General features: G+C 33.1%; 1 protein-coding gene across 2 annotated transcripts; it reads right to left on the reverse strand.

The window, feature by feature from the left end:
• Nucleotides 1-283: 283 nt before the first annotated feature.
• LOC112767034 (GDSL esterase/lipase At4g26790) lies at nucleotides 284-14734 on the reverse strand. Of its 2 annotated transcripts, XR_003184676.3 has the most exons (4): nucleotides 14218-14734; nucleotides 11268-11757; nucleotides 9778-9996; nucleotides 9231-9689 (listed from the first exon to the last, which is right to left on the reverse strand). XR_003184676.3 is itself a non-coding variant. In XM_025812917.2 (3 exons), the coding sequence occupies exons 1-3, from the start codon at nucleotides 14605-14607 to the stop codon at nucleotides 425-427; spliced, it is 1074 nt and encodes a 357-aa protein (XP_025668702.1). In that variant the 5' UTR covers nucleotides 14608-14734; the 3' UTR covers nucleotides 284-424. The 2 variants fall into 2 exon arrangements, 1 of the variants encoding a protein (XP_025668702.1); XM_025812917.2 differs by lacking the exons at nucleotides 9231-9689; nucleotides 9778-9996 and adding an exon at nucleotides 284-618.
• Between the last annotated feature and the right edge of the window lie 1066 nt (nucleotides 14735-15800).

Consider the following 15800-nt stretch of genomic DNA (forward strand, 5'->3'; position numbering starts at 1 on the left):
AAAATTAGATTTAAACTAAAATAATATTTTATAATAAATAATAAATAGATTCAATTAACAGTAAAATTATACTTCTAAAGAAATTATTTAGCAACAATTTTTTATTGATAACTTTATATAAGATTGCACTATATATATATATATATATATATATATATATATATATATATATATATATATATATAGTTAATTATTACACATGATATACTTTTTCTGGAATGAAGGATATGTATATAAACCAAGAGTGGTAATTAACATGAGAAGGAAGGCATATACATAAATATATAGCACATACATCACAATCTCATCAATTATATTCATTTTTAAATGTTACTACAATATAATGTGTTTGATCATAATGCACCTAGGTGTTGAATAAAGGTATATCATTTTGAAAGGAAAATTAATTAAGAGTGGATGAACATCATATAAAATTTGCAAGAATCTTTGGAAGCAAATAATCAGAGACAATATGGTTAGTCTTCTCTGTGGGATGGAAGGCATCCCAAAAGACATATTTGGAGGCATCAGTGCATGTAAGTGGATTCTGGTCACTGCATAAGTAGCTCATTTCAAATGTTCCTGTTGAACAACATGCCTTCTCTACCTCTTCATATCCTGAAATATAATAATATGCCCATTATGACAAGGAAAAAAAAGTTATTTAGTGGTGTAACTTTTTTTTTTTTTTTTGCTACATGTGGTATTTTAGAGATATAACTATTTATTATATTCTTTTGTCTATTTAAATTTTTGAAAAAAAAATAAAAGCTTAACATAGGATTAAAATTTCTATGACATAAAAGTCTAAATTTCAATATTTATTAATTCTAAAAGGAAAAAAAATTATGCAAAATTCACGCAAAATTAGAAAAAAAAACTGTATGTATAAAAAAAAGATATAATTATTCATGTATTTTTTGTTTATTAACTTAAATTTTTAGAAATATAATATTATGACATACTGTAATGATACTATTTAAACTTAGTTTATCATCTCAATTTTAGGGATAATATTATAGTATTAGAAAAAGTTCATATATAGATAAATTTATGAGTAGTGTTAAGTAATAAGACGAGTTTTTTATTTTTAATATTGGGCCTAGGTTGGTATAATCCACTGAAATGCTCAAAAAAGTGTGTTTAACGTCGTTGTGGGAAGTCACTGACTACTACAGAAAAACGTCAACGCCATTTTCTCAGCCACGTCACTTTCATCTTCAACAAAATATCGGCGACGTTTTGCACAAAACGTCGCCGACGTTTTGTGTGCGCATGGTTAACACGTGGATGAAAAGTTGTCTCTCATTCTAGCGTAAAGATTTTTAACCTTAGTAATCCCTTCTCTTTCCCATTTCTTTGTCTTCTCTTCTCACTTCCACCACAAAACGGCTTGCTTCCATCCTTATCAATCTTACCCCACCAAAAATAAGAAAATTCACAAAGCAAAACGGCAGCACTCATATTGAGGATCAGTCACCACAACTAAACCAAAGCCATTCAGATAAATGCTTTAGTGACTGTTTTTTTTTTTTTTGAACTGAAAGTATGAACAAAAATTTTTAAAAAATAGACTAAAGTTTTGTAATTTTTTTTAGGTTATTTCACTATTAATTAATAGTAAGTTAATTCATTGTTAGTAGTAGTAGTATCGGCGTTAGTATAGGTGTTAGTTAGTGTTAGGATTAGTTTTAGTAAATTAATTATTGTTAGTGACTTAATTACTGTTAGCGTTAGGTTAGGTTAGTGTTATTTAAAATTTAAAATAGTTATTTTGAAAAACAGAATTATTTATGTATTAATAATTGATTATTATTAATATATGTTTGGTATTTTTTTTTCTAAGAAATTTTTTTACTTTATAATTGATTTATAACTTTATTAATTTAAAAAACAGAATTAAAAAAGAATTAGTTAATAATTTTCAGAAATTTTTTTAACTTACGTAAAATATTAGTTTCAGTAATTATTAATTTATATTTTAGTTTTGTTTGAAATATTTAATTAAATCTGAATTATTATAAAAAGTATTTAAAGTAGAATTATTTAAAAATTATTTTAATTTTTTAAATTTACATAAAACATTAGTTTCAATTATTATTAATTCATGCTTTTAGTGATGTTAGTTTTGGTTGAAATATCTTTTAGTTAAATTTAAACTATTATTAGAAAATAGAATTGATTATAGTTACGTTACTTTTATTACTATTAATTTTTAGGATAGATTTAATCTTGGTTTTATTTTGGAATGTGTTTGTAATAAAAAAAATAGAATTATTAAAGATATATTAATAATAAATTTTCATTCATTTCAAATATTTTTAAAAAAAATATTTTAATTATTTAAATATGTTCTTTCTAATGCAGAGTTTAAAAAAGAGGAAGATGGGAAAACGTGACATCATACGTGCTGAGAATCATATTATAAAATATCTTTGATATCCTGTATATGTAAGTAATTTTTATGTTTACTGTAGTAGTTAATAATTAGTAGTTTATTTAGTAATCATCAATTATTAGAATATGTAGTGATTTAGTAAGTGTTGAATATAATAGTAGTCATGAAATGGTTATAGTAATTTACTATTAATGATTAATTTTTGTTTTCAGAGTTCAAGAAATTTGCACATGAGACACTTACAGCAAATAGACTCATATGATAATAGAGTGAAAGAACAACTGAAAGTGAGCGGGTTCTATTATGTTTCTCAAATTGGGAGGATCGTGTCTCATAGGCCGACTGTAGATGCACTGGTTGAAAGGTGGTGTCCGGAAACGCACACGTTTCATCTTCCATATGGTGAGTGCACGATCATTCTGGAGGACGTCGCAATGATTCTTGGACTCCGAACTGATGGTTTGCCGGTGACTAGATCAACCGATCATAGTACAAGTGGGTTAGAAAACGAGTGCTTGGCCTAATTTGATGTTGCTCCTGGGCCGAACGACCACAAAGGAAGCGGAATCAAGCTGGCATGGTTCTGCACCCTAAAGCGGCGCCAACATTTGACTGATTAAGTAAGTAAGGAAATTTATGTGAAATGTCACATAATGTGTCTATTTGGTACGACGTTATTTAGTGACAAGTCTGGAATCTCTGTGCACTGGAAGTATTTGCCGTTGCTTCGTGACTTTTCTCAAATTCATAAGTTTAGTTGGGGTTCTGCTTGCCTTGCGCACATGTATCGATCTTTGTGTCGGGTATCGAGATATGATTGCAAGGACATGGATGTTCCTCTGGCATTGCTCCTTGTGTGGGCCTGGATACGAATGCCGACAATAGGGCCTCTGCCGGTGGATACCAGCTTTCCACTCGCTCGCAGGTAATAAACCTCGTGCACATACTGTTTCCAATCCAGGCGCTGGTTTGCACAGCAGGAAAATATATGGCGACATGGAATTCGATCCACCTGAAACTCACCACAATCACAATGCTGAAGGCGCAAGTTTACTGCAAACTCCAACCCACTTGGCATCTCGCGCACTTCAAAAACCTCGTTCTGCCTATCAAATAGGTTAACTTGGATGTTCCCCGTTGAGCGCTGATTTGACAGAATTTTCTGAGTTGCATATTCAGAGAATAGTTGTCTTGACGAGCCTCAACCTTAGCTCTCTTCCTTGTGAATAATGCATTTAGCCTGTAAAAAGTTGCCTTAACAAGGGCTGTAACCAAAAGATTGCATGCTCCTTTCAATACTCCATTAATGCACTCCACTAGGTTAGTTGTCATATGGCTCCAACGATGTCCACCATCATATGTCAAGGCATACTGCTGCCGAGGGATCCGGTCTAACCACTGCTTGTAAGCCTCCTCCCGCTCACATAATCTCTGGTAACGCGTATCGAATTCAAGCATTATTCTATAATAGCCAATGTTGACAATTAGCCTCTGCAGGAGTGGTGCCTTGAAACTCCTCAAAAAGTTGGATGTTATATGTCGGATGCAAAATATGTGAATAGCTCTCGGATATTCCCATACTCCATTACTACGACCCACAGCTGAGATGATTGACTCGTGTCGATCAGAGATAAGGGCAACACCATCCCGATTAACTACATGTGTTCGCAAATGGCTAAGAAAAAAGTGACAGGCATCGGCAGTCTCACCTTCGACTATGGCAAATGCAAGAGGCACGATATTTCCATTGCCATCTTGTGATACTGCAACTAAAAGAGCTCATTTATACTTTCCATACAAATGTGTGCCATCAATCTAAACCACTGGCTTGCAACTTCTGAATGCTTTAATACATGGGTAGAAAGCCCAGAAGACTCGTGTCAGAATTCGGAGATCTTCAACTAACTCATCCCCTTGATAGCCATATGCAGTTTCATATTCAACAGCTACTGATGGTTCTTTTGCAACCATTGCTTCAAACCATGTGGGCAAAGCTTCATATGAAGATTTCCACCCACCAAATATTTTCTCCACTGCCTTTTACTTGGCCAACCATGCTTTGCGATAACTTATCGTGTAGTTGAACTTCGATTGTACTTCAGCAATGACAGATTTCACCTTTATGGATGAGTCAGCTTCAACTAATGGCTTTATCGCTTCTGCAATTGTTTCAGAGTCCAGTTTAGCATGATCCTGAGATATGGTACTTCTGGTGCACGTGTGACTACCATTGTACCTTCTTATCACCCAACAATACTGTCTTTTCATAAGACTAACTCTGATAAGCCAATCACAACTTGTTCCGTACTGTACGCATTTAGTATAGAATGTTGTTGGTTCTGATTCATTTACCCTGTAATCAACTCCTCTTCGGTATACTCTTTAACTGATGCAATAACAGCCTCTCTAGAGTTAAAGTCCATTCCAACGGCAAATTCACCGGCAGCTACAACAGTTGGGGCTACACCAATAATAAAACAAAAGTAAATCTAAATAATATTCTATTATTAATAATAATAATGAGAACAATAAACAGTAATAACAATTTTAAAAAAAATAATACTAACATAAAAGCAAAACAAATAATAATATTACCAATATTAAAAAAGTAAATAACAACAACAACAACAAAATTACCTGTATTGATGTATTCAGGAAATTATGGTGCATGTATGGCATCAAAATTCAAAGCATGCATAAAAGATGGCTCTCCATATGGATGTTGTCCGGTTAGTGCATTTGCAACATCAGCCACATCTCTTTCAACCATTATCTCATCTTCCTCTACATCTTCAGTTGGACCAACAACTTCATAATTTACTTCAAACTCTTCATCGCTTTCAGTATTATAACCCACCCAGTTTATGTTGGGTTCTGGAAAGTCAACGTCATCGATTTCTTCGAACTCAACATATACAACTCGATAAGTGAGGCCTGTGCTCTAGTTTGATGATAGGTAAAAAACATTCTTTGCATACTAGCTTCATCAGTCACATGCATTATTTGAAATTGGCCGAAACCACTAAATACTAGCACAGGCTGCCTATACAGAATATTTATGACTCTTTTTTGCACTTGATGATCTACACTTTGAGAAAGTATACTCTTAAGTCCTTCATATATTATTGAAAGAGGAACAACAATAACACTTGGATTCTCACATAAAAAACTCACACCTTCATGTGTATGAGATAAAATCTGACCATTATAATATATTTTTAAACTAATATAACCCTCCGTTTTATACCCTCCATTTATACACTCATTACTTCACTTAAACTTTAGTCTCATACTCTATTTTTACGTTTTAACACAATCCAAAACTTCTTTTATAGTTACTTTTATATTTTTTTATTCCCCCAGCACAAAACGTCACTAACGTTTTTACTTTTTCAGCAAACGTCCCTATAAAAAAAATTCACACAATACGTCATTGACGTTTTCTTTATGCAAAATTTCAAAAAAAAAATTATTCAATTCGTCGACGCCATTTTGTTTTGTTTATTAAAAGAAAAAAGTCACCCTCCCACAAAACGTTAAAGACGTTTTGTTTCTTTCAAAAAATTAAAGCAGGCCCATAGTAGAATAATACACAATAATCCTAGGTACCCCAATGGATTAGACAATTCCAATCTTAAGTACACAACACACACACTCCTCACATATTTATCACATTTTTTTTCCTCAAATGCATTCTCTAGAATTTGAAGTCTAGACCTTAGTAGTGGGGAGGGGGTGAAACGCCATCTGAGCTAAGGCTCTTCGACATACGTTAGTTTATAATATACAAAAAAATTGAGCCTAATAAGACAGAATGTTTTTTTTTTCATTCTTGGGTAAATTCATAAAGATTTCAGCTTTATGGGGGCTTGCCTAGCAATTTTATTGGACTCTCTCTTAGTTTTGGCAAGTTCTAAGTTTTTGTTAAAGATAAAAGGTTAAGTTTAATGCACTTATCATAAAAAAAAGAGTAAAGTATCATTTATATCCCTAACGTTTGGGATAAGTCTCAAACCTATCCCTAACGTTTTAAACGTCCTATTTGTGTCCCAAACGTTTCTAAATGTAGTCAATGTTATCCTACCGTCAAAATGAGAAACATTTCGCTAACGCCGTTACCTACGTGGATGCTGAGGTTGTAAGCCCAAAGCGTTAGAGAGACACGTCTGCCCCTTCGCGCCCATTATACCATTCATTGAAGGAAATACGAAACGTTGAAGAAACAGAGCACCTCAACGCTAGTGTGTTCCTTCCGGTTCTCCTCACCACACACGTCTGACACCTCTTCGAGGGTGATTGCAGGGAGGGGCTACAAGGTTGTTGGCGAGTTGCGGTTGCTTGTGTTGCATGAAAGATCGCACCTTTGGTCTGGCGACAGAGAGGTTTCCTTCGACCAGGTATGTACTAGGAAGAAATTTTGTTTCTTGGGTTTGTATGTAGCAGTTTGATGAAGAACAAAGGTCATATAGGAGATTGTTTACACGTTAGGGTTTATTTGAATTCATGTATTCCCAGAGAAATGTTCGCTGCGTACGTTAGTTAGGGCATGAAATGACTTGTTTTTGGTTTATCAATATGTGCTTATGAATTTACTAGTTTCACTTTGCTGATCTGATGTAACAGGGTCTGTAGTTTTTAGGATGAGTTATTTTAGTGTGACAGTTTACCACCATGGAAGCTTTGGTCTTGAAGGTGGCCTTTTGAAGTATTTGGGTGGGGAGACAATTGTGATAGACTACTGTAATGAAGATGAGTGGAGCCTGATTGAGGTTTATGACATAGTAAGCAGACAAGGGTATCTGAAAAAAGACATTGCAGCAATGTGGTACAAATCACTGGGAGGGAGTACAGAAGAAGGCTTAAGGATGCTGCGAACAGACAAAGATGCAATGGATATGGCTAATATTGGGATTAGGGAGGATATGGTGGAGCTGTATGTAGTTCATAAACCTAGTGATATCCATGAAGAGGTTGAAGATGTAGACATGTTAGGGAGTACTGAAACTACCATGCAGGAGCAGGCTTGTGGCTCTAATGGGCCAGGCCCAATTGTAACCTTTGAGGCCCATTCAGCAAGACATGTGGAGACAAATTCTGGCCCAACTGTGGAGGAAGTGAATGTGGGTGAGAAAGATGGCAATGATGAATCAGATGAGGAAGAAGTGGGTAGTGATGGCAGCGAGGACGAGGACTATACTCCCAAGGGTGGTGTAGATGACAGTAGTGATTCATGGAGTTCTGATTCCAGAAATGGTTACTGCTCAGAAGATAGTGCAGCGAGGTTGTGTTTGGGGACAGTGATGATGATAAGGAAGGGGCTGAGGGGTTAGTTGATGTTGACATCAGGGTAGGGGATACAAGAGAGGCTGGCACAACTAAAACCCAAACTGATGCAGCAAAAGAGAGCAGGGGTGACAATGACAGAGGTAAGGAGAAGGTTGCTGCAGGTTTAGGGGATAAGGAAGAAGGATATGAATCTGAAGATTTTCTTGATGTGCCTATTGTTGGTGATGATGAGGATGATAACAATGTTGCCAAGAGGTATCCTTTGCACAAGCAGCTAAAGGACATGAGTGAGTACAAGTGGGAGATTGAGACTCTTTATGTATCAAGAGAGGAGTTTAAGGATTGTGCTACTGCCTATGCTGTACATACTGGGAGGGGTTTGAGGTTTGATAAGGTTGATCTTCGGAGAGTGAAAGTCACTTGCGTAGAGGGTTGTAACTGGTTTGCATACTGTGGGAAGATGAAGAATGAGCAAACATGGCAACTAACCAGCTGCCACAACAAGCATAGCTGTTCTAGGGAGTTGAAAATTGGGATTATGCATGCAAAATGGTTGAGCAAGGTGTTTCTGAACAAAATTGCTGAGAATCCAAAGATAAAGCTGTCCACACTAATGAAGAAGGCATACAGTAAGTGGAATGTAGAGCTGACTAAGTCTAAAGCTGCCCGGGTTAAGCAGTTTGCTCTTGATGAGTTACAAGGAACGTACATAGAGCAGTATCGGAGGCTCTATGACTACTGTCATGAATTGCTGAGGTCTAACCCGGGTTCTACAGTGAAGTTGCAAGTGGAGAGACCACCAGAGTTTGCTTCAGAGAGACCAAAATCTGGTGTGGATTTAAGGCCTAAGTTTCAGAGACTCTATGTGTGCCTTGATGCATGCAAGAAGAGCTTCATGGCTTGCCGTCCAATAATTTGCCTGGACGGGTGCTTCATCAAGACACCATATGGAGGTCAGCTTCTCACTGCTATTGGCTGGGACCCGAACGACCAGATGCTGCCAATAGCCTATGCAGTGGTTGAAGCAGAGACGAAGGACACATGGACCTGGTTCCTTACCAATCTGTGTGATGACTTTGGCTATGACAAGATAAGGAGCTGCACCTTCATGTCTGACCAACAGAAGGTACTTGTTTCTAAACTTAGTTTTAAGGACCTACTTCATTGAACCTACTATTAGTTTTAGTTGTGTATGCTGCTGTTTGAACTGTAGGGTTAAATTCTTGTAGTGTATGCTGGTGTTTGAATTGTAGGGTTAAAATATTTGTAGTGTATGCTGGTGTTTGAATTGCATGAGGAAGTGTTTGTAGTGTATGCTTTAGGGTCTGAATTGTAATGAGTTACTGAATTACTGCATTAACTGATTTAATTATGCCTAACAAATAGATTAGCTGATCTAATTACTGCATTAACTATTCCTTGTGGGTTTTGTTATTTTGCTTTCAATCTTTTGTGCTTGTATCCAATGACAGCTTTATGGTTAATCATTAAGTAATATGTTACAGAAATCCTTGTTCTCATCCTATTAACTAGCTTGATTTAAATATATTGCAAAACCCAAAACTTGATTTCATTCAACTCTTTCACTGAAACAACATTGAATCTGCACAAAACTAGCCTTTCTTCAACCAAAACTTACAAAAACATCATTGCATTACAATATCATTCAGTTCAACAAAATAGCAACTACTTCAACATCACTACTATTTCTAAGCCAACATACAGAACACAATTTATCCATCTAACAATTTTCTCCTATAACTCATTATAACCAGCAACATCATTCTAGTGACAGTCTCCCAAATTTGGTTGCTGTTGTTTTCTCAAACACCAGTATTAGTGCAACTGTCCATCCAACCAAAGCAACTCCCACTGCAACCATGAACCTGAACTCCACCATATCCAGTTTGCCCTTCAAATTTCTGACCTTCATTCTTAACCTAGAAACTTGTGACGGATCCTCCTCTGGTTCAGCCCATACGAAGTAGCCACATTCTTCACCAACCTATACAAAACAGGACACGGCCGATTCACACCCATTGATGGTCAAAACACAAAACTCAACAACAAAAAAGGACATGGCTAAAGCTCACCCCGAAGTTAACGCAACCCCAGAACCTCCGCCCAGGATTTTCTGCCGTCGACGACGTTGCGAGGACAGGCCGTTCCCCACAGTAACATGTTGTCCTCCTTCGACGTGCTAGGTTTCTACTTCGTGTGGCTTGCTTGCTGCCTTGGGTCGCTTCAGATTGGCATGCTTCGTGCTCCATCTTCTCTCATGCAGGCAGAATCGCCCTTCAGAGGCGGCACATCTGCAACGAGAATCAAGGATTTGGGGATTAGGGTTTTGAAGAGGACCCTCTGCTTCTCTGCTTCACATTTATGTTTTTTTTTTTAATTGAATAACGGTCAGAAAACATGCACTGCCACCGTGTCACATAACGTCCACGTAGGCCACGGCGTTAGCGAAATGTTTCTCATTTTGACGGTAGGATAACATTGACTACATTTAGAAACGTTTGGGACACAAATAGGACGTTTAAAACGTTAGGGATAGATTTGAGACTTACCCCAAACGTTGGGGACATAAATGATACTTTACTCTAAAAAAAAAGTTTAATGCACTTAATACACTAAAAATTTATTTATTTTTACTATTAACTAAATATTAACTAGTTTTCTTAGTTAAATTTTAATTTTAACAAAAATTTATTGGCATGTTATTGCTTGTATTTACAGCAGAATACCACTTTTATTCTCTTGTATAACAGAAAAAAAATTATGATGATGAATCTCAATTAACTAACTTACCGTTACAGCACAAATTACAAAATTTAAAATAACGTAAAAATCCAATTAAAAAATTTTAAATTATAAAAATTTAATTATAAATTTAATAAAATTATAAGAATTCTCAGAATAATTTAACATTTAAATTACTCTTAAAAAGCAAAATAACTAAATCCTTATAATAAATCAAGTATAGTAGTCTCAATCAAGAGTTACAGGGGTGGACCTCTGTTAGGTATAATGCATTTAGTATGCAATTAATTCAAATTGGATGCTTGTAATTATTTAATTTATTCTCACACGTCAGAGACGAAATTTTGAAGGCAGATCAGATATTATTTTTGATAATGAAGTATTACACTGTTTAGAATTTTTTATTTTTTATTTTTTTGGTTGGTGGCTACTATATCTTGTTTAGATTGACTGAAAATGATGAAGAAAATAGAAAATTTTTATGTTTAATTCAAGATCATCCATAAAAAAATTTTCCCACAAGTCAAACAAATATGAAAGAAAATATATAGTATAAAAGGTGAAAAGGATTATAATATTATTCTTAATTTCAATATATAAAACAAAAATATCTTTTAAAATAAGTCATTCCAATTTTTAATCACTTTCATTCCTAATTATTTAAACATGAACAGAGAGAAAATCTAAAAAGAATGAGAGAAATTTTTTGTCTCGTTCTCTTTTTTAATTTTTTTTCCTCATATTTTATCTTTAAACTTTAAATATAATAAAACATGTTTCTCAACAAAATAAATCAAAGAAAAATATGAGAGAACCATACCATATGTGGAAGGCCTTTTAATGATATCATCAACTATGTCATATGCATTTGCTGAAATTGCTTTCAATTGTGGCAGTTCCCTATTAAGCTTTGAGATCAAATTCTCCAACTTGGCATTGAACCCCAAAGCCACATTGTTATATTCATCATTGCAAGCATGGTCTCCAAAGATATTTGTAGCCCTCTCCAATGGGAGACACCCCATAGGAACAAGGCCAGTTATGGATAATTTTCTTGCTCCAAGTGCATACAATTCCCTAATGAAATTCTCAGCAATTCCCAATAGAAAATCTTGGTATTGTGTAACTGTGAATTGAGCTCTTCTAGTTGGGAAAATGTAATAGTTCTCAAGAAAATCATTGGTTCCTAAGCTCATAAGATATAAAGCTTCTTGTATGATATGATTTGCCTTCTCTACTCCAAGATGCTCTCTCAATTTTACTTGGTACTCCTTGTAGAACTCTAATTCTTTCCACAATGGTATTACATTCTGTAAGATAATAATATGGGTTAAGTATGATTTTATTTTCTAAGATTTAGGCAAAAAATTTTATGTATTTTCAATCTTTTTTTGTATTTAAATTTGTCCTTAAAGTTCAATTTAATTTTAAAATCGTCTTTCACCATCGCTCCCACCTCATGTCCTTGTCATCGTCAAGGAAGTGGTGGTGGTCGTCGTGTTCTTCACGTTTTCAGCATCATCGTCGCGCCTCTCTTTCCCTTTCCTCTTTGTCCTTCGCCGTTCTGACTCACTGCCACCACCACCACGCAAGTCCACTGTCATTGCCATCACAGGCAAATTAAGATTCAAGTTCCTAATTCTTGTTCTTATTTATCACAATCTCTAATTTTCGAATTTATCACAAATCCTGCGACCGAGTTAACAGAGAATTTTGTAGAACATAGGTAGTGATGGTCTTATTTTTGTTTCTGGATTTTTTTTTGTTTTGTTTTTTGGTTTTTGTGAGAAATTGGAAAAAGAACAAGATGCTTGTTGTTCTTGTTAATGTCTAATTTTTCTTGTTAATGTTTATTTTGAGGAAAATGATGATTTTCTTTGTTTGTTAGTTGAAGTGGTGTTGTTGAATTGTTGTTTTGGTTTTGATTTATTTGAGATTGTTGTTGAATGTTGAGTTTTCTTGTATTCATGAATAGATGGCGATGGGATGGTCGTGGGTTGGGGGGTAGTGAGAAAAAAAAAATGGGTATTTAGCGGTGGTGGTATTGGTAACGATGTGAAGAATAGATGATGGTGGTGGTGAGAAGAGAAAAAAAATGGTATTTTTGTTATTTAAAAAATTAATTTGCCCAAAAAACGATTTTAAAATTACGTTGAACCTTAGGAATGATTTTATTTGTAAAAAAATATTAAAGATAAAAAAAAATTTCGACTTAAATCATAAAGACTAAAATTGTGTTTAATCCTAATCATATTCACATGAATTATTATTAATAATAATTAATTAGTTGACAGTAAAAGTAGTAATAATTTTAAAATTTTATTATAAATTTGATATTTTGTATAAAGTATTATTTTATTTTATTTGACTTATATAAGGTCCTTGTATATTATTTTGATGAGACTAATTTCAAGAATTTCAAGTTTGCATTATTGTCTTCTAATTCTATACATATATATGTAGTTCAATTTGGATTGAACATTTTGAAACTCGAACATTTTGTTAAAAATTACTTTTAGTTTATTCAAAACTGGATTTAGTTGTTCCTTTGAATTAAAAAAAAAGATTTAAATTAAAAAGTCTAGTTGGTTTAAGTAAAAAAGTGAGAATGAGAATGTTTACTTTCTTTTTTTATTTTACTAATGTGATAAAATATTTCTCGTAATGCTCTCCGACTATATGCATGCATGAATGGATTTTTTATTTTTATTAATATCTAACATGATAAAATAAAAGGCATGAATTAAAAAAATAATTTACTCTTACGATCTCTCTTTTTGTTAGTTAAAAAAAAAAAAAAAAAAAGAACTAAAGATGCACTTCCAAGTACATGAGAAGATTCTCAAGAATTTTCACTTTCATAGACAAGAAAACAAAACCGAAAAAACACATGCACCACTTAATTGGGTAAAGACACTTAAATTATTCTGACACAAATTATTTTTATTTTTATTTTTATACTATAATAACTAACATAAAAGTGACACAATTCATTCTTTCTTTAAAAAACAAAAATGATGATGATCTCTTTTAGACCATGCACTATACTTCCCAATTAGTACATCATAAGATTCTTCTTAAATTATAATTCCACTTTATTAATTATTTTTAAAATAGAACAAAATCAATTTCTTTCTGTCTTATTTCTTTTATAGGTAACTTCAAATAATAATTCCATTTTATTAATTATTTTTTCATAACCAAAAATAGAACAAAATCAATTTTTTTCTGTTATTTCTTTTATAAGTAAAATATATTTTTTATTTTTAAAATTTGTGAAAAATTTAAAAAATATTTTAAATTTATTTTTAATTTTATTCCAAAATTTTTTTATTTACATCAAATATATTTTAAGTAGCTAAATTTTTAAAATGTTTAAGTCTAATTTAATAATAATGCATGATAATTATATCTAATTTATTTGTATCGAAGGTTGTTCTTGTGAAATTTTAGTTGAATTTATTGATTATTTTTACCGTTAACTTTATGTTTTATGTAAAGAAAACTGTATGCAAGTTCTGCTTCCATCGATTTTTTATGTGTATCCGACTCAGCTTTTTATTACGAGGTGTGTTCGGGGTCACTAATTTTTGTATTTTGTAATTATTAATTGGCCATCAATAATATTTTTAATGGTATAAAATTACATACAATGATAAAAGATCACTCACTTTTTTTTATGGTTAAATGCTAACCACAAAATACAAAAATTGCTGATCCCTAAACTTTCTCTTGTTATGTTGAAAGAAAAAAAATGGAAGCATACTTACAAGAACATGAGAAGTAGCATTATCATATCCGGTTCCAGCAGAAGCAAAACAAACACCAGTGGCAAAATCTTCAATGTTATAAGCAGGATCCAAGTATGCCGGAACTGAACTTTTCACCCCCAACGCCTCCGCCAGGAAATCCGGCGGAACCCTTCCGTTACTGAATCTTCCTGTTGGTTCTCCTCCTTCAAAGTCACGCCCATATGGCCTGAAATTGCTCTTCAGAACCGTCGCTATCATGTTGTTGTTTCCCGAATCCACCGTTGAATCTCCAAAAACTATCACGGCTGGAACGTTACTGTTTGCCTCCGAGGTTGGAATGGTAACCATAATCGTTAACAATGCCAAGAGTAGTAGCCATGATAATGCCAGGTATGTTATGCGCACCATGTGTTTGGTAAATTGTTTCGTCACTGTCTTGCCACGACTCCTTTAATTTTTGAGTCAATGTGGGAGAAGAATTTGAGCTACCCATACCAATGTATATCATTTATAAATGGTGGGAGATCATTATTACCAGAAATATTAGAAAACTAACTTTTTTTTTTTATTCATCGGTTAATTTTTTAAATTATTTTGTTTATCTTAAATTTTAAATCTTAAATTATAAATTTTTTTTAGACTTTAAATTATAAATTCTAAAAAATTGACTAATATTTAATTTTGATACACTAAGAATGTAAAACGGTTTACATCGTTCGAAAGTTGTACGCGTATAAAACTATTTTATAATTAAATTTAGGTAACTACTCAAATAAAAATGGTAAAAATATTTTTTCATAAAAATGCTTTGTTTAAAATATGACTTGTTATTTAGCCATATTTTAGATAAAGATAATATTTTTATAACATATGAAATCTAACAATACAATTTATCATCCAATGGTTAAAAAAAAATATTTTTATATGAAGACAATTATAAAGTTTTTATGATAATATTCACCTTAAATTTATATTTTTTTATATTATTATATATTATTATTACATACATGTGAATGAGCGATTAATTAAATGAGTAGAGAAAGGTTGGTGAGGGGTTTTTAATTGACTGCTTTTTCACTTTTTCTTTAGTGAATAGGTGCACGGTAGATGTTGAAGAACTCAAACAATCTTGAAAGATAGTTTCGTTATAGTAACAACACGTTCAACTTTTAATGGGACTGTTTAGTTCGTCAATACTCATATTTATTTAACTTTTATCCTACTTTTAGGAAACTTAAAATAAATGAATTGTAACGAATACTTTTTTTAAGCACGTGTGAAATGTTTAATTAAGTTTTTGTGGGTTATGCGACGTGCTGATAAGCATAACATGGTGTTTTAGGTTTTTTCTTTTTAAGAAAATGAGAGTTTTGAAGCGACCGTTAAGTTAAGATCTTTATTAATGTGTGATACTTGTACATTAGGATATCCTTTTTTTTTCTTTTAAAAAACACTTTTTCTTCCCTTTACTACTTCTTTTCTGTTTTTCTTTCTAATTTACTTCTTATTCCCAGGAATTCGTCTTCATATAAGGATCCAAAGGCATTGCTTTTGTTATGTTCGTGTTCTTTGTTATTTATATTTTTTTTAATTTCATCTAT

This window comes from Arachis hypogaea, chromosome 17, assembly GCF_003086295.3.
Source record: "Arachis hypogaea cultivar Tifrunner chromosome 17, arahy.Tifrunner.gnm2.J5K5, whole genome shotgun sequence".
Lineage (NCBI taxonomy): Eukaryota > Viridiplantae > Streptophyta > Magnoliopsida > Fabales > Fabaceae > Arachis > Arachis hypogaea.

Coding starts and splice junctions, on each gene's coding strand:
- LOC112767034 (XM_025812917.2), bottom strand. CDS start 14,607: ATGGTGCGCATAACATACCTGGCATTATCATGGCTACTACTCTTGGCA. Junction 11,758..14,217: donor ATGCTACTTCTCATGTTCTT/GTAAGTATGCTT, acceptor ATTATCTTACAG/AATGTAATACCATTGTGGAA. Junction 619..11,267: donor TAAAAGGCCTTCCACATATG/GTATGGTTCTCT, acceptor ATTATATTTCAG/GATATGAAGAGGTAGAGAAG.